Source organism: Aspergillus brasiliensis (genome assembly GCF_001889945.1).
Source record: "Aspergillus brasiliensis CBS 101740 unplaced genomic scaffold ASPBRscaffold_15, whole genome shotgun sequence".
Taxonomy (NCBI): Eukaryota; Fungi; Ascomycota; class Eurotiomycetes; order Eurotiales; family Aspergillaceae; genus Aspergillus; species Aspergillus brasiliensis.
Genome location: NW_027137456.1, coordinates 230,592 through 257,570, shown reverse-complemented (window position 1 = coordinate 257,570; position 26,979 = coordinate 230,592). Strand labels below are relative to the sequence as shown.

The 26,979-nt window shown below is 49.5% G+C and overlaps 13 protein-coding genes across 13 annotated transcripts; 10 read left to right on the top strand and 3 right to left on the bottom strand.

Moving 5' to 3' along the window:
• Positions 1-941: 941 nt before the first annotated feature.
• ASPBRDRAFT_186146 (sugar porter family MFS transporter) lies at positions 942-3,305 on the top strand. The gene is made up of 2 exons (XM_067620066.1): positions 942-2,365; positions 2,423-3,305. The coding sequence occupies exons 1-2, from the start codon at positions 1,391-1,393 to the stop codon at positions 3,074-3,076; spliced, it is 1,629 nt and encodes a 542-aa protein (XP_067474857.1). The 5' UTR covers positions 942-1,390; the 3' UTR covers positions 3,077-3,305.
• A 586-nt stretch (positions 3,306-3,891) lies between these two features.
• On the top strand, positions 3,892-4,907 carry ASPBRDRAFT_47657 (uncharacterized protein). The gene has a single exon (XM_067625902.1). It carries the CDS (start codon positions 4,067-4,069, stop codon positions 4,409-4,411), a length of 345 nt encoding a protein of 114 aa, XP_067474856.1. The 5' UTR covers positions 3,892-4,066; the 3' UTR covers positions 4,412-4,907.
• Positions 4,908-5,770: 863 nt separating this feature from the next.
• On the top strand, positions 5,771-6,799 carry ASPBRDRAFT_199842 (putative RNA exonuclease; the record flags this gene model as incomplete). The annotated part of the gene is made up of 1 exon (XM_067621370.1): positions 5,771-6,799. The coding sequence occupies one exon, from the start codon at positions 5,771-5,773 to the stop codon at positions 6,797-6,799; it is 1,029 nt and encodes a 342-aa protein (XP_067474855.1).
• Positions 6,800-7,766: 967 nt separating this feature from the next.
• ASPBRDRAFT_660887 (F-box protein) lies at positions 7,767-9,278 on the top strand. The gene has a single exon (XM_067628648.1). It carries the CDS (start codon positions 7,848-7,850, stop codon positions 8,910-8,912), a length of 1,065 nt encoding a protein of 354 aa, XP_067474854.1. The 5' UTR covers positions 7,767-7,847; the 3' UTR covers positions 8,913-9,278.
• A 200-nt stretch (positions 9,279-9,478) lies between these two features.
• Positions 9,479-10,671, top strand: ASPBRDRAFT_333182 (F-box protein). The gene is made up of 2 exons (XM_067623107.1): positions 9,479-9,561; positions 9,637-10,671. Exon 2 carries the CDS (start codon positions 9,725-9,727, stop codon positions 10,643-10,645), a length of 921 nt encoding a protein of 306 aa, XP_067474853.1. The 5' UTR covers positions 9,479-9,561; positions 9,637-9,724; the 3' UTR covers positions 10,646-10,671.
• Positions 10,672-11,470: 799 nt separating this feature from the next.
• ASPBRDRAFT_135088 (uncharacterized protein) lies at positions 11,471-12,166 on the top strand (the record flags this gene model as incomplete). The annotated part of the gene is made up of 1 exon (XM_067618674.1): positions 11,471-12,166. The coding sequence occupies one exon, from the start codon at positions 11,471-11,473 to the stop codon at positions 12,164-12,166; it is 696 nt and encodes a 231-aa protein (XP_067474852.1).
• A 655-nt stretch (positions 12,167-12,821) lies between these two features.
• On the top strand, positions 12,822-13,682 carry ASPBRDRAFT_58706 (uncharacterized protein; the record flags this gene model as incomplete). Its single annotated transcript, XM_067627944.1, has 1 exon — positions 12,822-13,682. The coding sequence occupies one exon, from the start codon at positions 12,822-12,824 to the stop codon at positions 13,680-13,682; it is 861 nt and encodes a 286-aa protein (XP_067474851.1).
• Positions 13,683-13,823: 141 nt separating this feature from the next.
• ASPBRDRAFT_199838 (uncharacterized protein) lies at positions 13,824-17,537 on the bottom strand (the record flags this gene model as incomplete). Its single annotated transcript, XM_067621369.1, has 7 exons — positions 13,824-14,105; positions 14,175-14,552; positions 14,625-15,167; positions 15,222-15,395; positions 15,461-15,865; positions 15,920-17,334; positions 17,423-17,537. The coding sequence occupies 7 exons, from the start codon at positions 17,535-17,537 to the stop codon at positions 13,824-13,826; spliced, it is 3,312 nt and encodes a 1,103-aa protein (XP_067474850.1).
• A 397-nt stretch (positions 17,538-17,934) lies between these two features.
• On the top strand, positions 17,935-18,806 carry ASPBRDRAFT_47654 (uncharacterized protein). The gene has a single exon (XM_067625901.1). The coding sequence runs from the start codon at positions 18,006-18,008 to the stop codon at positions 18,582-18,584; it is 579 nt and encodes a 192-aa protein (XP_067474849.1). The 5' UTR covers positions 17,935-18,005; the 3' UTR covers positions 18,585-18,806.
• A 438-nt stretch (positions 18,807-19,244) lies between these two features.
• ASPBRDRAFT_161085 (SDR family oxidoreductase) lies at positions 19,245-20,539 on the top strand. Its single transcript, XM_067619485.1, has 3 exons — positions 19,245-19,700; positions 19,774-20,120; positions 20,172-20,539. The coding sequence occupies exons 1-3, from the start codon at positions 19,265-19,267 to the stop codon at positions 20,214-20,216; spliced, it is 828 nt and encodes a 275-aa protein (XP_067474848.1). The 5' UTR covers positions 19,245-19,264; the 3' UTR covers positions 20,217-20,539.
• On the bottom strand, positions 20,480-22,184 carry ASPBRDRAFT_210525 (uncharacterized protein; the record flags this gene model as incomplete). The annotated part of the gene is made up of 9 exons (XM_067621906.1): positions 21,909-22,184; positions 21,810-21,853; positions 21,559-21,764; positions 21,242-21,511; positions 21,058-21,190; positions 20,991-21,008; positions 20,805-20,941; positions 20,625-20,753; positions 20,480-20,578 (listed from the first exon to the last, which is right to left on the bottom strand). Exons 1-9 carry the CDS (start codon positions 22,172-22,174, stop codon positions 20,480-20,482), a joined length of 1,302 nt encoding a protein of 433 aa, XP_067474847.1. The 5' UTR covers positions 22,175-22,184.
• A 958-nt stretch (positions 22,185-23,142) lies between these two features.
• Positions 23,143-23,701, top strand: ASPBRDRAFT_58702 (putative arsenate reductase (Arc2); the record flags this gene model as incomplete). Its single annotated transcript, XM_067627943.1, has 3 exons — positions 23,143-23,298; positions 23,352-23,466; positions 23,523-23,701. The coding sequence occupies 3 exons, from the start codon at positions 23,143-23,145 to the stop codon at positions 23,699-23,701; spliced, it is 450 nt and encodes a 149-aa protein (XP_067474846.1).
• A 52-nt stretch (positions 23,702-23,753) lies between these two features.
• On the bottom strand, positions 23,754-26,840 carry ASPBRDRAFT_78302 (uncharacterized protein). Its single transcript, XM_067629401.1, has 5 exons — positions 26,437-26,840; positions 26,279-26,383; positions 25,942-26,200; positions 24,281-24,768; positions 23,754-24,228 (listed from the first exon to the last, which is right to left on the bottom strand). The coding sequence occupies exons 1-5, from the start codon at positions 26,632-26,634 to the stop codon at positions 23,830-23,832; spliced, it is 1,449 nt and encodes a 482-aa protein (XP_067474845.1). The 5' UTR covers positions 26,635-26,840; the 3' UTR covers positions 23,754-23,829.
• Positions 26,841-26,979: the final 139 nt, after the last annotated feature.

The following is a 26,979-nucleotide window of genomic DNA, read 5'->3' as shown; positions in this document are numbered from 1 at the left end:
ACAGACTGAATCTGGACATGAGAGAGCCATCTGCAGTTCCCCAGACCATGCAGGAATGTATCTGAGCGTAGTTCGATCATGATCATGAACTGACGTTTACTAACCTCCGCATTTTCCCCTCTTTCTCCTCTTTTCCCCCCCTGCAAGATAGGGAAATCCGGGAGTGTAGGCTCACCGGTCAACGAATATGGGAAGGCACCCAACAATCCCCTCGATTTCTCCAGGTTGACACCTCGGGGCCTCCAGGAAATCCCTGCGTTGGGCTCTCCCACATTCTCCTCCACTCTCCAGTCCGTCTGCTTCCGAGCCACGAGCGGCGATTTGCTTGCCGAACACTGGAGGATTACCGAAAGCGGTTTAGTGCGCCGGTCTAGTCCCGAAGCAGTGGGTCGTCTCTTTTCGTTAGCGTCGAAGCCCCGTGACTCTCCACATTGGGCAAGAATCCCTTTCAGCCAGCAGCAAGTAGTAGTTAGTCACAGTAGTCCTGCTCGCCTCCCCTTCCTCTTTCATTGATCTTACCCTCATCCACACCCTCTTGGGAGAATCACGGCTGAATCAGCGGTTAGCAAGAACACGGTATCCCGTCTCATCCCGGCAAATGTATAGGAACTACGGTGTATGGCTATCTCTCTTGATCTATCAATCTATCAATGTATCTATCATCCCTCATCTATCAAGATAGTCTTCTAAACGACGCCATGTCATTCTGCCATCCACCACCCCCGACCCATGGCTAATTCTCTAACATGCGTCTGCCAATAATGTTGATCCGTTTTCATCTCCGGCTAAAGTTCTGTCGCCAGACACCCAGTGCCGATGGAGCTGAGCCAACGAGCGTCCGCCACCCGACCCTCCTTGCCCCGAAAGCCCCGTGGAACCCGAAGTTATGCCTGCTCCCCCTGGGTACCGCCGGCCCTTCCCCAGCATTTCGGCGGTTCTAACTGGTCTATCGGTTTCGGCCGGCCGTCCATCGTCACTGGTCGACGGCCCTTTCGCTCATGAATCGTTTGGTCGGTCTGCCCCGGCCGCCCTCGCTACTACTCCCTGCTGATGCATCTGATGTCGGCTCCTCTCCACAGGTCGGCTCTGACGCCGCCCCCCCCTCCCCCGTGGATCTCTTTTCCCTGGTGTGAAAATTTCTCTCTTTCGTCTCATGCGATGGCAGACATAAAAAGGCTGTCATCTCCCCAGATTCGGACGGTTTCATTCCTCCAGTCCATCCCCAACAATCATCCTTTACTTCTCTTCTTACCCTACGGTGATCTTCAACCAATACCAACCTAGGGTCTCTGATTTCTTTATTTACTTTTTCCCTTCTTCTTTATATTGTCTTTTACCTTGACAACCTCCCTCCACTGACAAACAAACAAAACACCCTCCGTCTATCACCATGGGTGTTGAAACCTCCGTTGACCACGGGGAGAATATCTCCCCGGCGGTCGCTCCCCAGCAGCACTCCAGTCAGGAGTCTTTCCAGAAGCCTCTTGGCGGGGTTGACACTCCCGTCCCCCGCTTGACCATGCGGGCCTTTGTCATGGCCGTGTTCGTCTCCATGGGTGGTCTCCTGTTCGGTTATGACACGGGTCAGATCTCGGGTTTCGAGCAGGAAACCGACTACCTCCGCCGTTATGGTATGAAGAATGCGCAAGGCGAGTGGTACCTGAGTGACGTCCGCTCGGGTCTGTTGACCAGTCTGCTGTCCATTGGTACCTTGGTCGGTGCTCTCGTCGCGGCCCCCATCGCGAACTGGCTCGGCCGCAAGTTGTCTATCACCATCTGGTGTGTCGTCCTCATGGTCGGTTTGATTGTCCAGATCTCCGCGCCCTCGGGCAACTGGGTCCAGATGGTCATGGGTCGTTGGACCACTGGTCTGGGTGTGGGTGCGTGCTCCCTGCTGGTCCCCATGTACCAGGGTGAGAGTGCCCCCCGTCACGTGCGTGGTGCCATGGTCAGTTGCTACCAGCTGTTCGTCACCTTTGGTATCCTCCTGGCCTACCTCATCAACCTGGGCACCAACAAGCTCGAGGGCACTGCTCAATGGCGGATCACCCTCGGCCTGACCTTCCTGTTCGCCATTGTCCTGGGTGGTGGTATGCTTCTCTTCCCTGAGTCTCCTCGTTTCGACTTCCGCCACGGCCGCGTCGACCGGGCCCGCGCCACCATGGCCAAGCTCTACGGTGTGCCCGAGAACCACCAGGTCATCCTGCAGGAGCTGGATGAGATCCAGAACCAGCTCGAGGCCGAAACCGGCAGCGAGAAGTGGTACGAGTTCCTCACCGCGCCTCGCATGTTCTACCGTATCTGCCTGGGTATGGGCCTGCAGACCCTCCAGCAGCTGACTGGTTCCAACTACTTCTTCTACTACGTATGTCTCCCTGCAGTGATATGACTATATTCATGCATAATACTAACATTCTCCCAGGGTACCACCATCTTCAAGGGTGCTGGTCTGTCCGACAGCTTCGTGACCCAGTGCATTCTGGGCGCCGTCAACTTCGTTTGCACCTTCGGTGGTCTGTACACGGTGGAGAACTTCGGTCGTCGCAAGTCTCTGATCTTCGGCGCCCTGTGGATGTTCGTCTGCTTCATGATCTTCGCGTCGATCGGTCACTTCATGCTCGATGTGGCCGAGCCCGAGAACACCCCCGGACCCGGTAAGGGTATGATCGTGCTCGCTTGCTTCTTCATTGCCGGATACGCCATGACCTGGGCTCCCATGGTCTGGACCATCACCGCCGAGCTGTACCCCTCCAAGTACCGTGCCCAGGGTATGGCCCTGGCCGTGGCGGCCAACTGGGCCTGGAACTTCCTCATCGGTTTCTTCACCCCCTTCATCACCAGCGCCATCGACTTCGCCTACGGTTATGTCTTCGCGGGCTGCATGTTCGTCGGTGCCTTTGTGGTCTACTTCTTCGTCATGGAGGGTAAGGGCCGGACGCTCGAGGAGCTCGACTGGCTGTACGTCAACAAGGTTAAGCCCTGGAAGAGCAGCAACTTTAAGATCCCTGCCCTGCACTCCTTCCAGTACGAGGAGGAGCGCAAGCAGTCTCGTTCTTACCACGCGGAGAACGCGTAAATCTGGGTTTTTGGAGTTTTTGGGAGATTGTCTCTATGTTAGATGGATATGGCTTGCATGATCCGATTGCATGTTTGCATGTTACACGATTCGCATGATACCTCTTTTATTTTATACCATGTACTGTTAATTCAATTCGAAGTTGAATCATCAACTTATTTCTTCACATGACTTTTTCTTCCACTTTTTACTTAGTTCATTCATCCAAATTAGAAGTGATAAAGCAGCATTCAACAGTATTGTATTTATAGATCTTGAGTCTATTCATCACTCATCCTGTTTTAAATTCAAGTTTCGACAAAGAAAATTAGAATGGACACGTCAACCTCTTCTTCACATTGCTGTTCCCATAGTAAATCACAGTAATTCACCCAAAACCGTAGTGATAGAGCCACCATTCAACAACTCGTAATAATAATCCCAAATAGCCCACACCCCTCCATATAAATATGCCACATCCCTCCCTGAAGACGCCCATCCGACAATCACCCTCATACTATACCATCAAGCCCAATACTCCCTTCCAATGCGCCACCAGAGCATAACATCACGTGAACACAGCATCGCCACCCTCGCCACTTGGCAACCAATCAGAATGACAAAGCTTGTCCATGACCCAGACCCTTCTCGAAGCGTTGATCGACACGATGCTTACTTACCTTGCGAATTAATGGAAACTTCCCGCCCACCAACACATACCACATGACCGGATCCAACCAGCGATGGTCTGCCCCTGACTGCTCATGCGCCTCAAAGTATAATTACGGGATGATGCGAAGCAGCAATATTTCGTCGGGCGCTTCCGTATATCGCACATTATATCGTTGTTATCACGTGAGGATGATCGAGAAAGCTATATAAGGCAGACACGAGTATCACCTTCTGTACTCTTTTTCCTCTGCGGGCCTGTCGGTATTATCAGAAGGACATGGTCTCTACATTTATAATTATAATGGTGTCTTTATAAGACGTTGCAGGGACATATGACGTATGTCTGTTCCGGAAGATATCCAGTCTGGCCTTCCTGCCAGCTGCTGGGGTATAGTCCTTGAAAGGATACCAGAAGCAGCATCGACGATGGCAAGGACGTGCACTACCTTGCATGCTATGCTTTACTGCTCATCATGGAACGCTATTTGCATCCACGATTTGGGGCTTGGTTTTAGGAAAATCATTTCTGGAAGGATACCGGGAGCAGCAAACGATATTGCAAGGACATCTACTGCCTTGCATGCCATTCTATACTGTTCAGTCTGGAATAGTACCTGTATCCAGGACCCAGAATGTGGCTTTGGAGATGCTGCCAAGTTCCAAAGGCCTCACACAGCCCGGTAGTTAAGATGAGCAATAGTGGATATAATTATCTCTTAACATACTACTCCCACCTACACAGGCTTGATGTTTTTCTTCCGCAGCCACGAACCAGGGTTTGCTTCCAGAAATATACTTCATGAAAGGATACCGAACATTCCAACGCACACCTACTTTTTCTGGGTGAGAAATATGGAATGTTCCTTGATAGAAGCACTGGACACTGGTCTTTTATTGTTCATGCCAGCTGCTGGGAGATACTTCTCGAAAGGATACCGGGAGCAGGAAGCGATATGCAAGGACGTCTACTGTCTTGCATACCATTCTATACCGTTCAGTATGGAGTGGCACCTGCACGCAGGATCCGGAACGTGGCTTTGGAGGCGCTGCCAAGTTCCAAAGAGCTGCCCTGTGGTTGACATAGCCAATAGTCTACACGCGTATCTCTTTGACAACGCCTCCCACTTACAGACGTGCGGTGGATAATGCTGATATATACTGATATGTCAATAAAAATAACAAGACAATTATTGCAATTTCCTGGCTATGAATGTCTATTTTTCTGACCTGCTAGGCGTGTCTGGGGTATCTTGACGGGCGCCAAAAACTTCATACTGGTCTACCAGGTAAAGCGTTAGAGGAGTAAGGGGAGCAACACGAAAGAAAATTATTCTCTAAATGTTCATTTATGGGGAAACCGATACCACTGATCTGCAATATCTCCCTGGTTTTCCCTGCGGATATGGAAAAAAGCATAACTCCGCGGCTCCTTGAACCTGTCGATAAGCAACGGCAGAGGGAACAGCGCGTGACTGGCGGCGAGAATCATCATTATCAGCACTAACTAATATCTGACAGCACATCATAGTTTCAGACCGAAGCGCTTTGGAATACTTATGACCAGTGAGGATCTGACTGTGTGTTTCAGGAACCGTTGTAAGGTCCACAGTTCGTTAGCGCTGCACCGACGGAGGTACTATACTTAGCTCAGCGCTTAGGGATGCACTCAAGAAATGCCATGACCAGTCATTAAAGTCGACGCGACAGACTGACAGCATGGGGTGTGTTGGATTATTTTGGGTGTCCAATGAAAGCAGATATTTCGTATGTGACGATGCGCACTTACGCAGTCTCTAGTCAGTGTGAGATAACGAGAAACTTTCCCTAGAAACTCGGGTATAAAAGCGGGTGCCAGACAGTGTCTGGGGTAATTCTAACTATCCATTTACATTCCTCCTACTACTATCTTGCTACTATCGCAACTACTATCTCTAATACTGTGTCAAATCCAGTATACCAACGAAGTATTTCCACAACTTACTACCAGCAAAATACTTCCACATTTACTACCAACAATCACCGAACTTACCATCTACCGCCACAATGACCATCATCACGCTCCCACCGTCTTACCATATTTCCATCAATATCAACGGCCCCGGATACCCCTGGGGTCGACCATACACCGTACCGAGAGATTACTACTACTACACACAAACCATCTACCACATCAACCCCAACCCCAACGCCCTCAAAAGAAAGGACAGTGGCATATACATTCCCTCAAATGCCACTTCCCATAAGCCGAGCTCCATCACTAGTAACCCAAAGCCAACCACCACCACTACAACCACTAAAACTACAACAACAACAACACCCGCCCGCCCCCTCCCCTTATCACGATGGACAACCCTAACCACCGCCGAGCAAACCAAAGCCCTGGCCTTCCTCACCAACAACTACCACACCATCTCCACCCTCCAAGCATCCAACTACACCATCACCCCCAACACCATTAAAAACAACATCCAGTTCCAACCCACCCCCAACACCACCCGCTCCGCCCGCCAAGCCGTCTCCCTCGACTGCGAAATGGTCACCGACACCACCGGCCGCACCCAACTCTGCCAAGTCAGCCTGGTCGACATCCTAACGGGGGAACTCCTCCTCGACCAGCCCGTCCTGCCCACCGCCCCGATCTCCGACTGGCGGACCAAATGGAGCGGAATGACCGCCGACCTCATGGCCGAGCACGTCGCCGCAGGCCGAACAGTAACCGGGTACGAAGGCGCCCGCGCCCGGGTGTGGGAATTCGTGAACCAGCAGACGATTCTGGTGGGTCAGAGTCTGAATTTCGACCTGGATGTGTTGGGCATCGTGCATGAGAGGGTCATGGATACGTATCTTCTTATGAGGGGGGAGAGGCGCGGGAGGAGTTGTCGATTGAGAGATATTGTGAGGGATTGTTGTGGGGTGGAGATTCAGAAGGGAGAGGAGGTCGACAATGGCCATGATTGTGCCGAGGATTGCTATGCTGCGAGAGAGGTGGCATTGTGGGCTGTGGAGAATTTGGGGAGGGATACGGATGGTGGTGGTGGTACCCGCGGTTTCTGTGTTGAGAGCTTTATGTAATGGGTACTGCTGCAACTACTACTGATATACTCCGTGATTATGTGGAGGGTTGTGGGTTGGGTTGGGCTTCCTCGTGTGGAGCATTATTATACTCTTCTCGACTTACTCGACATGATCTACGTTGAGGATTATGAGTGAGATCAATGGCATCTTGCCACTTTGCCTCTGCGAAGTCCGTGCAGAGAAATATCTATACTATTTATTCGTCTCGACTTACTCGACTCATTATATCGTGAGAAGTACGAGTCCAATCAATGGCACCTTGCCACTTTGCCTTTGCAAACTTTCCTGATACTACCTCGTGCAACTTGACTGCTTAGTGATGCTGAACGGGCCACGTTCTATTCCTGGACGAATGGTGGATCTTACTATAGCACTCATATTGTCTGGTCGTGACCCTCACAAAGAAATATAGACTGTGATTGGGGTATGAGTGAATTCATGGCTTCTTTTCATTTCAGTTGGGCGATGGTTCCCCCATGGACAATCTGGCTTGCTTGTGTGGGAGCAGACTTTATGCTTCTCTATATAGTTTATGATTTGACTACGATGAGATACCCGATTATGCTCTAAATCAACTGATATTTATTCCTATTCTTTGCTACTGTGGATGTTTTTAATGAAGATATGGTGACTCATACTCGCTTTGTAGCGGTAAGAATGACGAGATTTAGATGGGATGGAAACCGGTGGAAATTAGCATGTGTCTACATGGAACATGCATATGTTGTATTGTATGCTGCATGTTAAAGCTCTTTTCTCTGTAGATCTATCCTAAACAAAGGATATTCCCGCCATACATTGATAATTTTGATATCCACACCAAGCGCAAGCAGATGACAAACCTTAAATACGAGGGGCATCTTCACAATACACTTTCATTTAATAGCATCGTATATGATATATCCATACTCACAAGGCATTCTCCATACCATTCATGCTGTGTTACACGTATATAAACCTCATCCCTGCACGTCCACCCACACAGAATCAACGATCTCTTACTGTCCACCCGTCACATAGACCCAACCCCTAGACGGCATCCACAATGGCTACAAACCAACCAAACATGGACACCGTCTTCAGCATCACCGAACTCGTCGAGAACATCCTCCTCCACTTCGACCCCTTCGACCTCATGCGCGCCCAACTCGTCTGCCGCCAATGGCGCGAGCTAATCACCACGCGCCGCCCCCTGCAAACCGCCCTATTCTACGACTTCGCCCACCCGTATCCCAGCGAACCCGTCTTCAACCCACTCATCCGATACCTCCTACCAAAAATCTTCCCCGCCCTAGGCACCACCAAACCCACATCCCCCATCTTCATGCCCGAAGAAGTACAGGCGTGGCGTCTCGGGAGTGACCCAAAATATCACGAGGCCGTCTTCCGCCCCGAAGCCTCCTGGCGGCGCATGAGACCCATGAATGTGCCGTGTCGAGTGCGCAAAGTAGTCAGCTTGACCAAAGATGGCGATGAGGATTTCCATCCACCCAAGAATCTAATGGTGTATGATAAAGAGGCCGGACAGGATCCGGTGCTCGGGGCGACGATGGAGCTCGTGTGGGATGTGTTGCTGCATAAGTTGGGGCGGTGGCCGACGAATGGGATGGCGGTGGAGTGGAGGCCGGTGAGGGAGGAAACTGGGGAGTGGGATAGTGCGTGGAAGGAAGGGGTTACTGATGAAGAGAAGGAGGAGTTGCGAGCGCCGTGGGAGTGCTCGGTTGTGTCTGCGACGCCGCGGGGCGCGGAGGGGAAATGTAATTGGGATAAGTTTATCTTTTCGAGGATGAACCCGTCGGTGCAGATGAAGAGTACGGCGGACGCGTACCTCGGGATGAAGAATCAGTATGCTTTGGACAGGATTGATTCGATGGGCTGGGGTCCGGATGTGCCGCCGAAGTTTGGGCATATGGGGCATTGGAGGTGGGAGGATGATGATGGGAATTATATTGAGTGGCAGATGCCACCTGAGGCTCTCCAACGGCCTCAGGAGGAGGATGAGGATAGTGGTACGGAGTGGGCTTGGGATGAGGTTCGTGAGTACTTTGCTAATCCGAAGTGCTTGTGGATACCGACCCATAGGCCGTGGGATGATGAAGATGATGATTGAGGTATATATCGTGTTGGAGTTTAGTCTGATATTGGTGGAGATTAGTGTGTTCGGTACGAGTAGTGGTCAATGTTAGGTGTAGAGATCGTTACATTGGGGATGTGAGAGAATCATTTTTGGATGTTTGCCGCATATTGCTTTTATTGTATTACAGGAGAGTTGTGAGAATTCCGTGATTCATAAATCGCTCATGTAAACGAATACCATCGTTGCACATGCTGACATGTAGGGGACTTGTCCTGCGCAGTAGAGGGTATACTGTATCCAACCGAGGACTCTCCCGAGCAGACTGGTTGGCTTCAACTTTGTAGAACAGAGAATAACAAGTTGACGTGGAATGCTATGTTCCAGATTGCTCTATTGCCATGTCGGATTGCTATGTCGATGCATTAATTATCCTTGGTGGTCGGTGGGAAAGTCTATGATACGCCACACTCCTGATTCAACCTATCACGAGATGCCAGCTGTTTCTTCAGCATTGTGCCATCACGCATTCCACCTGGATGTCTCCAATCTCCACCATTTCGTGAGACTTGAAAACTCCATAATCTCAGAAGGTTTGTGTTCACGTCTATGGCGTATGCAAGTCCATGCCAAGGCGGAGCCAGACCATGATGTGCTGATGAAATAATGGAAAATGGCATCCAGAGTACGTTGACAAATCAAACTGAGTTTTGGACCAGAAAATCCCTCATCGCGCCAATAAGCTGATTCTTCTTCGAAGCAAGCATAAATAGGGTCTTCTGGTCACCGCTGAGATAGATGTGCCATACCCCAGATTCTTCTAGAGTATCTCACATTAACATTGGGAAATGTCACGCATAGTCGATATGGATGTTCTCGAGAAGCAGGAAAGTCCACTATGCGTGGCATCGAACGATGTTCTTCCAGAACCCACAGACCAGACTGGAAGACCAACAACCCCAAGAGCAGATCATGTCGAGAGGGGCTACATAGCAGCGCATAAGGCGCTAGCTATATTTGAGATAGTGGAGATGATCCTGGTCAGACTTAGCTTCGTCGACTTACTGAGGGTGGAGCGGGTTTGTCGATCCTGGAGGATGATAATGCACGGGTCTATTTCAATCCGGCGAGCTTTGTTTTTGGACCACTCGCCGGCCACGTCCACTGAAGAGCCGGAATTGAACCCCTTCTTCAGTATGTGGTTCTGTCCAACTTACTATTGTGAGTATTCCGGAGACTACTTCATTCAGCATGGCCCAAGCAAGAAGTTTTCTTGGTTTGAGGACGAGAAAAAACGAGACATTATCTTGCGCGAACGGGCGTCCTGGCGGCGGATGTGGCCGTCGACCGTGCCTGTCTACTTGGAGGCTGTGAGCCTTCATACGAGTGACGAGGACCCGGGTCCGGGGATCCGTGAACATGTTGATTTGGAGAGGGAGCATAGTCTCCTCAACAGTGATACGGATGGATTGACTTTGAATGGATTTATGGAGGCAGTCGTCTCCTTGATGAACCATTCCAAATCCCCGGAGTTTAACATATATTGGAAGAAGACGCCGGACGACGAAAGGGGGAGGCCACGATTGCAACTGGTGGCTGTTCTAAACCCCAGCCAGTTGATATCACAGATCTTCAGTAGCAAGCCGGTTTATCCGGGAATTTCGCAGACGAAGTTCGTGGACTTGCTCGGTGAGGCCGAGCGAGCCAGGTTCCTTGCATGGACCCCAATGGTGGATGTATACTATGATAGTCATGTCGACTGGTCGTAGAACACTCATGGAAGCTCAGCGGTCTGTTGCTACTGATATCAGCTTACATCAGTCAACATATACAAAAGTCGAGATGCTTGCCAGAGATATTGCTGTCTGAGAACGTTAGCTTATAGAATATGAATTGACCCGAACGATGTTACACTTTGCTGAAGTTATACTGCCACCGTTTAATGTAAATGTCAACCAAGAAGGCTACTGAACTCGCATATTGGCCGCCAGCTCAGTGTGTGTACTTTGGAGCGCATCAACATGTCTATAGCATAAATATCTGTAGAGTTATATATGAGTGTACATTGTATGTCCTCCTAACGTAGATTACAAGTGCGCAGGTATGGAAAACCAGGAATCTGCTCGTTTGTTTTGCACCTTCGGGTTATGAGAAATCTCGCCTGGTGCGACGCAAAAGAGTCAACCAGAGGGTGCGATTCTATACTTCCTTGCAGGATCCTCATCAGCCAGACTCCAGAACATACTGAGTAAGGGGGAGAATGCGCGGATGATTCCAGTAGGTACTGCCGACGGCATTTTACTATATTCTCAATTTCCCTCGTACGCAGATGAAAATTGAGCGTCTGTATCTTTCCGGGTTGCACATAATAAGTTTTATTATCAAGTAATAAATCATAATTGTAGGCTTCAGGATATACTTTTCCGATAAGTTTACATTGTGCAAGATACCGTTTGATCTAACATGCATACTAGGAGTGGATATATCCTACGTACACTCAAACAAAGGACATGCCCAAGACTATAAACAACCCATGCCTCGATGATCCCGCTGCTCACTTTTCATCAGTATCTGAGGTTTTTGGCCTACTCGACATGGACGCGACAACGAAGGTGCTGCAGCTGCCCGAGTTGCTCGAGGAAATCTTGCTCTGTCAGGACTACAGATCTATATTCCGCGCGCAACGAGTCTGTTCGCAATGGCGAGCTGTTATCAAGGGGTCTCCTAGAATTCGACAAGCGCTATTCCTAATCCCGAGTGATCATAAACCGGTACTCATGAATCCCTTCTTTTTGGACGAATTATACCACTGGAAGAGACCATATGAAACACCGAAACCACCTAGTGGTGACCGGCCCGTCCATTGGTCGAGACGTGAAGGTATATTCTACGCGCGAGCTTCCTGGAGACAAATGCTGCCCGCAAGTATCCCGTCGGTGTTATCTGTGGTCAGATACGAAAACGCATCCGAATCCAAGTACTACAAATGGCAGGATAGGGGAAGAACTAGACAGGAGTTCATCTTCAGTGGTAGAATTGACAACGGCATAACAATGGGCGAACTGTTCCACTACTCACTGAATTTTAGTTCTCGCTTCAAATGCCATATCTGGTGGCTGTACCGCGTTGTGAAGGATGTACACCACAACGGTAGTGAGAACAAGAGCATTTTAGATCTTCTCTTATGCGGATCCTCGGATTTGTTCGAGGTGGAGGGGCGAGCCGTTTGGAGGCCGGATAGGAGCAGACCGGCGGTAAGAACCCTGATAAGAATGAAGTATTTGGAGTAATATCACTTGAAAAGGAACATCGAAGTATAAAAATTAGTTGGTTCTGAAGAGTGACTATTCCTGAATACCATGAATAACGTGCGCTGCAAAGCTTTGACCAAATTCATTTGCTGGAGTCTCCGTTGAGACGGGACCTAGACTACAAACTGATCAGGATAATGACGTTTCGGATTCATAAATTGATTATGTTCCTTCTGCACATGCCTCGATCAATATTATAACTAGGTATCTCCCTATTGATCACAAACTGTCTATTCTCTAAATCCTTGTCATTTCTATGACCCTCCACAAACACAGCCAAGTGACATATCCACTTCAACCCATGCATATGGATGGATTCTCCCACCTACTGAATACAGTATGCATAGCACAAGCAGGGGCTACATGACAGTAAACAGATTACCATCGCAAGGAAGAGTCCACATCCTAGGCAGACCGGTGTAGACCAAGTTCAGCCCGCATAATATGGATACTCCCACTCGAAGTATATAAGAAAACAACTCCCACACCATCAAAGACGCCATGTGTAACCGTCACAAGCATAAAGACTCGCATGCAGCAAGAGAAAAGATATAAATACATCCAACTCGTCTCCCAAACACCAACTTCCTTCCTCCACTCAACCAAAAAGGACAAGGAAAGGAAAGGAAGTCAAATGCCTGACCAACAACCCCTAAGTCCACTCATTCCCAGAAGAACTCTCGAAACCACCATACCCAACGTCATACCTAATCCACAGCACCATCACTCGTTCACTCTCAACATACAAGACAACACCCCATCTCCCTCCCACATGGACAACCGCCTGCCTCCACTCATGATGCCCTACGGCAGCAGCCCGCGCCTCCCGACGCTCGAACCCTTTACCACCACCACCACCACCACCACCACCAACTCCAGGCCCCCCTTCCCCTCTCCATCTTTCTCCTCCCCATCCTCTTCCTCTCCCTCCCTTCACTCACCTCCCGCCAGCTTGCCTGACCTTCTGTCAGACATCGTCGAGTCGATACCGAACCAAGACACCCTCACGGAAGATCAAACCTTCATGCTCTGGAACCAACTTCTTCGAAGACTCTACCCACAAAACGGCGAGTTCGACCACTACACCCGAACCATGGAGATCGACGGGTCACGTGTCCTGCTCTGTCAAGTCGGGCCGGAGACTAAGCCTAGTAGTACTCAGACCGAGTCTGTTTATACTCCTGCAGCCATCATCGTATGCAAGGGGGCTGATGAGTACCATCGCCGGGACACATGGGAACGCACTTCGCATCAACTGGGGGTTTTGTTTAGGTCTCCGGGGCGGCCTTGGTGCGCTGTGGCGTTTGGATGCAGGCTGGTGTGCGCATATAAACATACACAAAAGTTTGAAGGGATTGAGATGAATAGTATCAAGAGTTCTATGTTTGATTTGGGAACCCGGAATGGGAGGGTTATGGTGAAGAGACTGTTGGATAAGGTTAGGGCTGGGGCGTTCCACTCTCTGAATGAAGGGATGTGGCCGGACGTTCATTGACTTAGATTGGGATTTGGCCATGTATCGGATTGGTGGTCATGAAAAGTAGATTCTCTAATTAAAAAAAAAAAAATCCTCGTGGAGGCTTTATTCAGACTCACCCGTCTCTTTATTATTAGGCAATCAGGTTAACTACCTATCCTAAACGCAATTCTCCTGCAACAAAACTAGTCCCACAGACATATTGTATCCACTGTTGAAAACGCAAAGTCCTACTACTTCGCCATCTGGCATTTGCTCAGATAATGGAAGACCGTCACGTTCGTAAAGAAAGTCAGATTGGCGGGTCCTCTGATCAATATCAATCACGTATCGATCAGTATCGTATGCAGGTGACTCGGTATCTCCAAGTCCCTCAAGATACGCGGAATTGTTCAAGGAACGTGTAGTGACTTGACCACTTTCCTCATTTCGAAAGGTGAACTATGGGTAGCAGTCGTAAGTACCACGGAAGGATATTTGCCACGATATGAAGGAACGTCCAAGACTTACATCTATTTCCAAAAGATGGGAACCGAGTGTATGGATGAGAAGTCTGCAAAGGGGGTCTTGCTGGTTGAACGTGACTCCGGGCGACACGGGCTCACCGTTGGCAGAGCCTGTGTTGATAGTACGGCCGGACTCATAAGAGAATCTCAATCCTCCAATGACCCCTGCTTCTGGAGAATTGAGGCCTCCCAAGGGAGCAATGGACACCAATCGGTCGGTGCCGTTTCCAAGGGTCCAAAGTGCGTTCTGGGGAGCCATCCACGGATGCGTTTCTCCACGCAAGTCCTTCACCCAAGGCACCAAACGATGTGCTCGTGATGAAGGGGCCATGATGACGCAGGGAAAATCCCAGTTCTCACTTAGTGCCCACATGAACCAGGACTAACAAACATTTAGTAATTGATAGGGGACATTGTTTCGTATAAATCTCTTGGGCTTGCAGGGCAATCTTACCAACTTCTCCAAGTAGTTGCTCGAGAACCCCAGACAGATTAAGTCACTCTCGTCATGAAGCTGACCGGGTGGCCACGAGTAAGAGTGACTGCTAGTCGAGACTTCGATTCGGACCAAACGGCCAAAGGGCCGTGAGTCACTCAAGACATGTCTCGCTCCTCTCAGCCAGATTCGTATTTGCGTTATAGGTTCGTCGTTCGGCAGAGTGATAGTATACACTTCAGTGATCCACTGCCCTAAGATGATAGGACGATAGGCGCTGCTATATTCTAGCCACAAGCCTGAGATCTCACCTGACCGGCGGGGACGGCCGTGTTGTCCACAGGATATTCGTATTTTCGTCACCCCATCTAAGGGTGCAGTATTGTACTCGCGACAATCGGTTGCGGTAAAACCGCCAATGTCCCCTTCTAACATATAACCAATGCCTGGCATCTGTTCCTTGTATCTTGGACGTCTATCAGGGCGTCTCAATATCTGAAGTTCCATGGCATTCGCCGTTTCACATTGCACGCCAAACGTCTGGAACAAACCAGTGGTGTCCTAATGATTACTGTGAGCGACATCTCGTGATTTGCGAGGGGATATTCGACATACTTGCAGGACAGACGTAAAGCCTACAATGATTTCTTTCGCACGTGCTTCCAGTAACGGCTTTTCTTGAACAAGTCCTTGCCAGTCTGTCCACCATATGTAGGCTGGGGTCGCACCGTAGGGTCCGAGAAATCGATTAGCTAGGAACATGACGTCGCCTCCAAAGTTAGTTAGCATCTTAGCAATTACCTGTTAGCCCATCCGGTCTTCTTGTTTGGTGATTGGCGATAGGGGTATCTTACCCTAAGCGCGACGACAGTATCCGATTCTTGTTCGTATGCAACGCTCTGAATTCTCTCCCCGTTGGGTCCATTCACAAGAAAGGACGTCTCTATCATTCCTTGGCGACCAAAGTGCAACGGCTCCAGTCCATCATAGTAGAAGCTCAGACCCACTATAGGAGATGGGCGTGGGGAAACGTGCGCTACAACTCTTGTTAGGCGCGCTAGCCTCTCTCCGCGCTCTCCGCCAAAGTCAATGTTGAGAATACGGTTGAAAAGCTGAGATGGAAGAGCCTGGGGTTGAGGCAACAGGTATGATACACGTCGCGGGCGAGATGGTGTCCATGTTGGCTGGAGCTGCGATGATTGAAACGATTGAGTAGGCGACGGGCTGTCGCTAATGCCTATTCCAGCCATTTTGAAGTCCTGTTGTACGATTAGTTGATGCACTTGGCTGGGCAACTCATGAGAAATACATACGTCAAAGGTTGCCAGAATATGAAGCTCGGTGACAGGACTTTTCGGAACCAATCTGCCCCACGCGGTATCCGACTCCTTAGGTTCAGTTTTGCCTATTACCTTTGTATAATGGGCGGACGTGCCGGACCTAAGGAGCATCATGCAGAAGCTAACAATGCCGCCCGCACTTAATCCCACGCCAAATCCTGCAATTCTGTCACATGAAGCAAGCGTGGCCACATGCTCCATCTTCTGAGTGGTATACCCTAGAAGGCGGGTTTGCTGCTCACCAGCAGCAGTGTCTGTGAGTGTAAAACGCAAGCCAGCTATGTATTCTTTGGAAGCAAATGTTACCAGAAAACCCTCAACCCGGGTGACTCGTCCGTAGTCTAGGGGTACGACTAATCTCTGGTCATGTATGGTCCTGCTTCCGAATTTTAGGAGACCATATGTTAGCCGACCATATGATGTGTCGTCATTGTCGGCAATCTTCTCTTCCGTGGTGATGCACTGTGTAGAAAGCCGCTCTACAATGGGTTGGGTTTTACAATCGTCGTAGTAGAAGATACCACGGCCCAATACCTCACTCCTAACGGTGTAATTCTCGATCAAGTCTGCAAAACTGGAGACAAGATTCCATATCCGACGTCGATTTTTGAGGCCCTCGTTTTGCGGAAGGTCCAGTGCCCTGTTCAAGTTGAAGTAAGCTCGACGCCAGTCCAGGTCGAGTCCAGTGGCGAGGGGAAATGCAAAGCCCATCTCGAAACCAGGGTAAAAGCGGCTTCGCCAAAATCCCTGTGGAAGGGACATAGGACGAGTTTTGTAGGCTACCAATCTGGAGGCCAACCTCAAGTCTTTCACAGAAGCAGAGGGCAGGTACGTGACAATGACATAGATCATCTCAGTTGGAAGCATCGCAAAGATGTCCTGTCGAAGTCTAAAGCCTCTCATAGAAGATATACTGATATGTTCAGAGACCCTACCACGTTCGCCTCCTGGAAGAAAAACATCTTTGAGCCTGCATAGGTGGGAGGGGTATGATAACAGAAAAGAATATTCACTATTGCTCATATCCACCACCGGGCTATGACGAGGCCTTTGGAAGTTGGCAGCACCTCCAAAGCCAAGTTCGCGATCCTGGGTGCAGGTGCCATTCCATACTGAACAGTATAGAATGGCATGCAAGGCAGTCGACGTCCTTGCAATATCGTTTTCTGCTCCTGGTATCCTTTCGAGAAGTATCTCCCAGCAGCTGGCATGAACAATAAAAGACCAGTGTCCTGTGCTTCTATCAAGGAACATTTCAAATTTCTCACCCAGAAAAAGAACGTGTGGGTTGGAATCTTCGGGATCCGGCGAGGCGATAACTTCCCCCTGGGAGTTGATATAGCCTATACCACTGAGCGCGGCTGGAGTCTGGGAGGTATGGCGTTTGACTAAGTGCCGTCCATCAGTAGTTAGAAGGGGCGAATAATGAGGTAGATGGGGAACTTTGGTGCCAGGAATGGGGCATAGACAACGAACCTACACGAAGGATCTGATACCATTCCAACGCTGTCAGATCGAGGAGTGGTCCAAATGGAGCACGCTCGACAACAACCCCACAAATGGGGCAGAACAGGTTGACGTTTCGCACCATTATGATTGATTGTTGACGATGTATTGGGCAATCGTTCAAAGTTGTTGACCTGGCCTTACCGCGGCTCAGGCTTTCAAAGGCAATAGTAGTTATCCAGAGGAGGGGCTTGGAAGAGACGAGGGGCTCCTGTGGGAGATGGAGAGATGGAACAGATTGAGAGGAAGAGGGGACTATGGGAATCGTTTGCAAGCATCAAGTCAGGTGACACCTGTTGCACAATGTGAAGTCCTACCAGTGAGAGCACACACAGACCCGTCCACTGAACGAGTAAGCGAAAGTAGTACATGCACAATTGTATGCACCGCCGCGTGCAGAGCCTCATGGGCTGCCGAGCAGGTGGGGCTGATTATAGCGCGGCCCATAACTTCTAACCTTCATCTTACATTTGTCCACAGTGCATCGTCGCACTATCGCATCATTCCCGGATTCAGGTACAACTGTCTTGCGACATAAGATACATTGCACGATATGGCAGCTCAGCCTGTCTCCGTCTTTGCCCGTCACGTCACTCTGTTCAGCGCACTGACTGCTATCAAACCGGACTCGACTGTATCGCCTGTCAGCATACTCTGGATGAATACATGCGTCGCCTTCTTCCCACTCCTCTCGGGGTTCAAGATTGCCAGCAAAGAGGTGGTCTGGAGGGAAGACAAACAACTGGATTGCGTCGTACTTCAAGTCGCCATGATTGACCCAACCCCTGAGTCTCTTCACCAGAATACCGTTCCACCAGAGAGGCTAGTATTCGTTGTGCAGTGCCGAAGCCCGGAGAAGGATACTCTTGCCGAGTGGAAATTAGCGGAGGATCAACTATTGGCATACTGCGTGGGCAACACAAATGGAACAAGGCGGACCTTTGCAGCCACGGCAATTGGAACGAGAGCCAAATTCTGGAGATACGATAGACCAAGACTTACGCCTTTGATGGAAGATGATAAGACCTATGATCTTCTTGACGGCACCGCTAGTTATGAAGTGGAACAGTGTCTGGACTACATCCGAGAGAACAGCTGGACTTGGGCACAAGATGGCAACAACCTGTCATGATATGCTTGGCGCATTCTTCCAGCCTTGGAACGCTTCCTCCACAGCGCGGAGGTGTAGCCAGCCTATCTTGCGAGAATATGTAATATTGTTGGTTTTGTTCGTCCTGAATCTTGTTCGTCCTGGAAAAGTGTTCCTATTTGATACTTTTCACCGAGGAAGCTGTATAATCTTCAGAGTAAACATGATTCTGTGTTAATTATTTTCTTGCGTCTCATACTTGATTAATATGTCACAAACATAGCACTTAGCGTAAATGATCTAGCATGCCCGTGATTGATACATTCATCACTAACCACGTCTACCCCTTTAATCATTTGTGAGTACAGACACTCTGGACAAAATTCAAACAAACACATCTCGGTATGCTACTTCAATCTACTATTATAAGACGTCATAACATGCTTGATGGACTAAGAGATAAGTATCAATTCTCAAATCAACCTCACCGACACACCGACAAACCACACTAGTCCCCATTCAGCCAGATAAGATAACGTTATTATTAATAGAACCCACGCGTCCACTGGTCCGATTTCTGCCTTGCCTAGATACGAGATAAATATCCACACCCTGTAAGCTTACCTGCCTCCTCACCATTCATAAACCCCATCACCCCCCATCACCCCCCATCCTTCCCATTCCTCCCTATTGTACCACTCATTCCACTAAATAAACCAACCATGTCCCTTCCCACCGTCCTCATCACCGGCTGCAGCGCCGGCGGGATCGGCTCCGCCCTCGCCGAAGCCTTCCACGAGCGGAATCACCACGTCATTGCAACAGCCCGATCCGTAGACAAAATGTCCCACCTGTCCAAGTACCCCAACATGACCCTCCTCAAATTAGACGTGACTTCTTCCGATGATATCGCCGCTGCCGTGGAAGCCGTGAAATCCCTCACCGGCGGAAAGCTCGACTATCTTGTCAACAATTCCGGTCTGCCGCTTACGTTCCCGGCGTTGGAGACTGACATCGAGAAAGCCAGGGAGCTTTTCGAGGTGAACTTCTGGGGTGTGGTGAGAATGGTAAATGCCTTCTCGGAGATGGTGATTGCCGCCAAGGGGGTTATCGCGAATCATTGCTCCATGGGTGGGGTGATGACGGTTCCGTGGAATGGTCCGTGCTTGGGTTTCTTTTCCACGCGGTGAGAGGGTGTTGTTAGTAGAAGTCGTGCTGATTCATGGTGCAGCATTTTACACATCTTCGAAGGCGGCATTGAAATCGTATAGCGAAGGTCTACGCCATGAGCTCGCTCCATTTAGGGTCAGAGTCGTGACTATCATGACCGGTGTCGTGGGATCGAATCTCTGGACTCGCGCCCCGGAGTTCAATCTCGAAGGATCGAGGTATGCGGCTGCTTCGAAGGAAATGATGGATATTGCCACTGCGGCGAATACAGGCGGCACAATGCCTTGCTCAGAGTATGCGCGCCGGGTGGTTGATGATTTGGTGGGTGGGAAGACGGGGCTTATTTGGAGAGGGAAGATGGCCTCTATCGGGTGGTTCTTGACCTCGTTTATGCCGACCTGGTTTTTGGTATGTGTCTATCCTGTTGGTACTGGGTGAGTGTTTGCTGATTAGGTGTAGGATTGGATGGCGGATAGCAGGAGCGGGTTGGATAAGTTGGGATGATGCAGCACTGCCGTCGAGTATTACTCTCCGCTCTTGTTTTATGGCGATATATATCGTGCTATCGGTGTCTGGAGTCAAGATGTTTTGCGGATGTTTATTAATATATAGTTAAGCAACAGGGGACACTGCAATTGGCGGTTATGGTGAGAGGCATCTCCTTGCAAGAGTATTTGTGTCATGTATGATGCTTTATACTTGTACTGTATCCGTCTATTCCTGGGTACTTTGCCTTATCTTGCATGCAAGTTACAGTGTACTTGTGTCTACAGCCGAGGATTCAGCTCTTCTCCACGAGCCGACTGCTCTACCGCCGCGCGCCGAGCATCTTCTGCCTCGTATGTCTCCTTCCACACTTCTTCGACCTATTTTCAGGTTAGCATATGTATCAACCTTTCCGTGGCGACATACATTATAACGGTACAACCATCCATGATCATCATCCCATTTGTTCGCCACGATCAATGAGACAGCTTCGTCAAAATCGTCCGTTTGCTTAACTGAAACGTCCGACTTGCCATAGCCATCCAGAATTTCATACTGCAATTTGTAAGTAGATGTGCCAATGGATAATTCTAGTACAACACTCACCATAGCAGCATAATGTGGAGCTCGAACCCTATCGAAGAGTTCTAATCCGTCTTGTACTGGAAGACCGCGCTCGTGAGCCCACTTCACAGCGCGGGTGAGTACATAAACGTCTTCGAGAGCAAAAGCGGCACCGGCGCCTAGATGAGTTAGCAGTTTGCCTTGCATTTCGTGACTATGATGTATTACCGAAGGCCCCGGATAAAGCTACAGAACAGTTAGCTTCTGGACAAGTCATAAATTGTAGGGAACATACGATGCGACGCGTCTCCGATCAGTGCGATCGTTCCATGGGATATAACGCTAGATAGTCGTGGTCCGGAAAAAAGCGCAAATTTCTTGACTACTTTGATCTTCTCCAGTACGCTTTGAAGAGCGGGGGAAAAGTCCTATTTAATATGATCAGTAGAGAGCATACTGGGATGAATGGAGGCCATTACTTTGTATCTCCAGCTAAACTCCTCCACGCTTGCATCCTGTCCCCAGCTCACTGGAGCCGTGTCCGCAGTCTGAGGTACTCGCGCCGCGATCTCGTAAACATTGTTGTTCAGATTGCAGGTGTAGAGTCTATCAGCCGGTCCATGCCAGAATGTTACGGAGTCGGGAATCCCAGGGATGCTTAGGATGTCGTCTGCGTCTGCAAGTGCGCGATATGCCGTGGTCCCAATGTACTTGAGGCGATGCTCGGGATGGGCGAATTGCCGGACGACCTAGAAGGTGAGCGAGTATTCGTGTTGAGGAAAGTTTGTTTACTGACTGATCGGACACCATCAGCCCCGACAAGAAGATCAACCTCGTCGGTGTGGCCGTCTTCAAAGCGTAGGAAGAATGCCTTGGAGGGGAGCTGAGCGACTTCTACCAGGCGACTTGACAGTCGTAGCTTCGACTTGTCGACACCTTTTAGGAGAGCCTGTTGGAGCACGGAGCGCAGCGTGCGGGCGTGGCGATAGCGAGCAGGTGTGCCTAATATGGTCAGAGGCGAGTCGATTGCAGGTTTATGATACGAACCTTCTTGTCCCTTCGACAATAATAGCTCTCCCGTCCTTCCGTTTCTAGGTGCGGATTACTCAGTTTAGCATGTATAACTATCATAGGAGTAACACGTACCGATGCTGCACGGAATGTCCATCTGCCGGACGGAACAGGTCTTTCTGGTCGATGTTGTCGTATACGCCAAGTATGTCGAGCATACGCCAGGTATTTTGCTGGATGCTGATGCCTGCACCAACTTCCCGAAGCTCCCGAGCCTGCTCATAGACACGTAGTTCCACAAAGGGTAGTTTGGCGAATTCAATAGCTGCTCCGAGACCTGCTGGACCAGCGCCAATTACAGCCACTCGTAGTTTAGCTGGAAACACCGAGTCGATAGTCATTTTGTGTGGCAGATTGCGGAAGCTTTGGTACAAAGAACGGAATTCACATTGGGGGTTTATTTGACAATCCTACGGATAACGTCCGTACTTAAGTAGTGCGCCTTGTGTATACATTGGGCTAAGTCTGAATGGCATCGAAGGAAATGATAGGCTCGATAAGGTGGCAGACAGGGGATTGTTATTATCAATCTCACTCTGCAATTGCGTGATTGGCGTTGGTTGTGGCGTGGAGAGGCGGGGTTGTGTTGCGGGTATCAGAGACCGCGATGGTCTGCTGCTGTTGTGATATTAAGACTCTAGGGGCGAATGGTGATAGTTATGAGCATAAGTTTAACATGCCAGCTTGAATGAATTGCCTGACAAATTCTTGACGGCCACTCGGATCACTTGTGATATTAGTGTTCCAATCAGAGCAGGTCCACGGTGCAAAGCGATCTCACTCTTGGCCTGATGTGATGGCAACCGCCCAATTCTAAGTAATCTATTCATTTACAAGATTGTTTACTCCCTCTACCGGGAAGCTGACAATAATAGGTTGGCGATGCCGACACCTGTGAAGAACTGTAGAATGCAGGAATATATCGAGCGACTCGGGAAGTACTTTCCCATCTGACAATGTCACATCGGTAATAACATCGTGCGGCCTACTATTCTCTCTAGCTTATCGTGTTGAATCAATGACTCCGTTCACTGGTAGGACTTGTGAAGATCAGAGCTAATAATGCTTAAATCAATACAGCTGAAGAATTGGTCCAACAAGCCGAGGTTATTAGAAGCGGATGTTGCGCTTGAATGTCACTGCCCGATGCTGATTGGCCAACAAAGCATTCTCCCTGTGGTTCAGCAGTCTTGGCTCCACCGAACCAGAACAAGCCTGTCGCTGAAGTATGAACAGATCTTCTGAGAGTCATTTTGTTGTATGATTCATCATAAAAATTCACAGATTAAACAGTCACAACTGAGACATTATGCATACACCTCCACTTCCCTGGCATGCAGCCTATCCCGCACCCCGGAGCGCAGCGACCGGGATTCGTCGCGAGGAGGTCCTGCAATGGTTTCGCTCAGGTAAACAGGCCGGGCGTGATTTCATCTTAGTAGACCTACGTCGGACAGATTTCGAGGTACGTTAGTTAGTCAAGGTTAAGGATAGAGGGTGATTGACTTGTATTTCCAGGGTGGCACTATCCGAGGGTCCATCAACCTCCCAGCCCAGTCTCTATACCCTGCGATCCCAACATTGTATTCTCTTCTTAGCCAGAGCCCAGTTAAGGAGGTCGTCTGGTACTGTGGTACGTTACTTACACTTCCTCCCATAGAGAGCGGTAAAAATGCTTACTTGATTCAGGTTCATCGAGGGGCCGTGGAGTGCGAGCTGCTAGCTGGTTTGCCGACTACATAGAACTGCAAGGGGAGACCCGGTTGAAAAGTCTCGTACTGGAAGGGGGAGTTAAAGGATGGGCGGCAGCAGGAAAGGAGTACACCGATTTGATGGATGAATACGACGCATCTGTATGGACTGAATGAATATACTACCTTGATGGGTTCCACCGTTGAACGAAGAAGTAAGAATCAAAGTCGCTGTTCTAGATATTCTATATTCATTCGCCGAAGTACGAGCCAAACAACCTATTTACAATGGGGCGCCTGCTAGGCTACACTTGTTTTGCGCGTTGCAACTCCTCCTTAATCCGCTTCTCTTCCCGCTCGCTGAACCGATCACCGAAAAGCTCCAAGTGAGGTCGCATGAGGATGGTATATTTCACAAACTCCTCCATGCAATCCACCAACCGATCCCGGTTACCACTAGGCAGCAGTCTCTGGTCCCCCGGTTGGCCTTCATCCGGGAAATGCGTATATGCCTTGGGGATAGACGACTGATTGGGGATGGTAAACATGCGCATCCACCGGCCGAGAATCCGCAGGGAATTGACAGCATTGAACGACTGCGACCCGCCACATACTTGCGCAATAGCAAGCGTCCGGCCCTGTGTGGGACGTACGCTGCCTGTGGTCAGCGGGATCCAGTCAATCTGATTCTTGAATGCGGCAGTCTGGAGGTCGTCAGTGGTTGAAATGCCAGGCCTTGAGGGAAGGGATACCGACCAGATTGCCATGCTGTTCAGGCGATACCCAAATGTGCCCGTCGCTCCACTTGCTGAGCTCTCGGAGCTCCTGTACCTTAGGATGGCCATGGTCGGTATCGTTCTTTACCGGTAAACCCTCAGGATTGAACACGCGCACATCGCATCCCAGGCGAAACAGAATCCTGCTGGCTTCCAATGCCACAAGGCGCGAATAGGATCTCCGACGCAGACTGCCGTACAAGACTAGCACCTTTAATCTGTTGTTGTACTTTCGCAGTTCCTGCGCTGCCATCTCCATGGCTGTGGTCAACTCCAAGTTGCTGACCCAGTCCTCGGCTGCGTCATCTTCGAGAAGAAAGGGGCGGTATTTTCGACGAATATCGGCGTTATCGTCGGATTCGGGTATAGCGAGAGACGGGGGGACGTTAAGGGAGGGGATGATAGGCCTGGGCTGGGCAACAGCAGTATGCGCCATTGTGTTGTATCTCCGGGGAATTGATCGTATGACTGGATGAATGAACGGAGTGAACCCGTGCAACGAGGGGATTCCGAGACGACCGATCATGGAGGATTAAGTCAGTACTTTCTGGGCGTTAGTCCAGATATCCTGCTGGTGTGGTGGTGCATTTATTGTCATAGACCCCGAGTTGTCAGGGCTCACGGCAATCAACGGCAAGCATGTCACTGGCCTCCGCTGATTGGCTACCGCCGCCACACTGAGTCTGCACTAGCAGAAATGGATCAAAATCCACTGTGGATCAAGGATTGGTGCAGCAGGATTGGATAATCCAATGCTCTCACATATTATTAATAAGGAATAGCAAATTAACGGAAATAATGAAAATAACAATAGAGCACTATCAGGAAGTTCAGTAGAAAGATGAACGACGCAAAATATTTATCTTCGATCGCTACTCCGACTGGACAGTGTTCTTCCTAACAAGGAATCCAAGAATACTTGACAGCAGTCGAACATTCCTATCCAAAATCGGTCTGGGGCTGTTGTAGACACGCGTTAAACACATTGAAACAGCTAATTTCAACTACAACTACACTTGCCGTCAGTGATAATTAACCACAGCCAAGTTCATTAGGTCTGGACGGTAGAAACCCGGTAAGATCAAAGCTACGAGAGTGCTTGATCACCGCCGAGTAATCAAGGCAAAAGCGACAAAATAGCGGGTTGATAATGGATGATCTTGTTTCCACATTATTGTGTGCACCCATTGTAAAGCAGTTGTACCAAGCTTATCTGTGTAATAGGTTGCAAGGGCCCATTCTCTTCTAGCATAACCTTCTTGAGAGTACGCCTCTCATATAGAAGGCCGCTTGAATTAGGCTATCTTTGGCTTGATGGCATAGATTTGAAAAGAGCCTAGCCAAAGGGTTAATGTTTAATTTAACTCGGGATGCAAGACAATAACTGACCAACCCACTCATTGAAATCCAACTCCGCTATCTCACTCGTAGTTTCACCGCCGCATCCACTACTGCAGCACGAGCTCTGGGGTAAATACGAAGACTCCTTATAGAGGTTAAGGTCCGATTTCGTATCCACAATGAACACTCCTGCCATCCAATTAGTACGTAAGGGTTTCCTTATCCTGAGATACATACCTTCGAATCCGGCCTCCCTGAGGTATTTATCATACGTTTCGATCGGACTGGCACCAGCAACACATCCAACATAAAGCGCCATGCTTTTGGTAATGGTATCCGGGAGCGGTTTTCTAGCCAGGATATCACTGATCGCTACTCTTCCACCGGGCTTTAGGAGTCGAGCGATCTCGTTGAAAACGGCCCCTTTGTCTGTCACCGGTACCAGGTTGATAACACAGTTGCTGATGATGCAGTCAACGCTGGAGTCGGGCAGCGGTATGCTGTTGATATTGGCTCCGATGATTCTTGCATTGGACAAGCCAGCCTTTTGGATATTCTTCTCAGCGAGTTCGATCATACGCTTCATCTACCATCAGCCCGGTCTCTACAATAAAGAAAAAAGCCTTGGGGTGCTCACTTCTGTCATGTCAACGCCGATCGCCTGTCCGCTGGGACCAACTTTACGAGCCGCCAGAAGTACATCGATGCCGCTGCCGCTGCCGAGGTCCAGAACTGTTTCGCCCTACTAGAAGGTTAGAACTTATTCGGGTGGCGGCACCAGACAGCAAGCCAGACCTGTTTCACGTTCGCGAAGCCAACGGGATTCCCACAGCTTAAGCCGAGATTAGCCTTCTCCGGCAGCGCAATAAGATCTTCCGCACTGTAGCCGAACGCCCTAGCGATGTCCTCTTCTTTGCTCTGCTGAGTGTTGACACTTTTTTTGGCAATATCTCCGTAGCGAGACTGAACGAGATTGTAGGTCTCTTCATCCATCTTGTGAAAGAATGACTTCACTGAGAGTTATGAATTGTTGAAGGGGTTTTTGCGGAGTGTGATTAGAAAGACATTTCGGATGCGGACGGAGGGCAGGCCAACCCTCTTTATACCTCCATACGAAGGCAGAATTAATATTCCTTAGTCCTATCATTTGGGCTGCCATGGCCTATGTGGCAGATTTGCTCCTGGGTGTGATTGGCCGCGTGTTTATACCTGGAATGTCATCGGTGCAGACGAGGGAAAAGTGATATGTCACCACTTTCGGCGTCGAGTTCCCCGCACTCCAAGACCTTTCAACCAATAGCAGCGTAATATTTAGAGCCATTTCCACTCTTTTGCCGC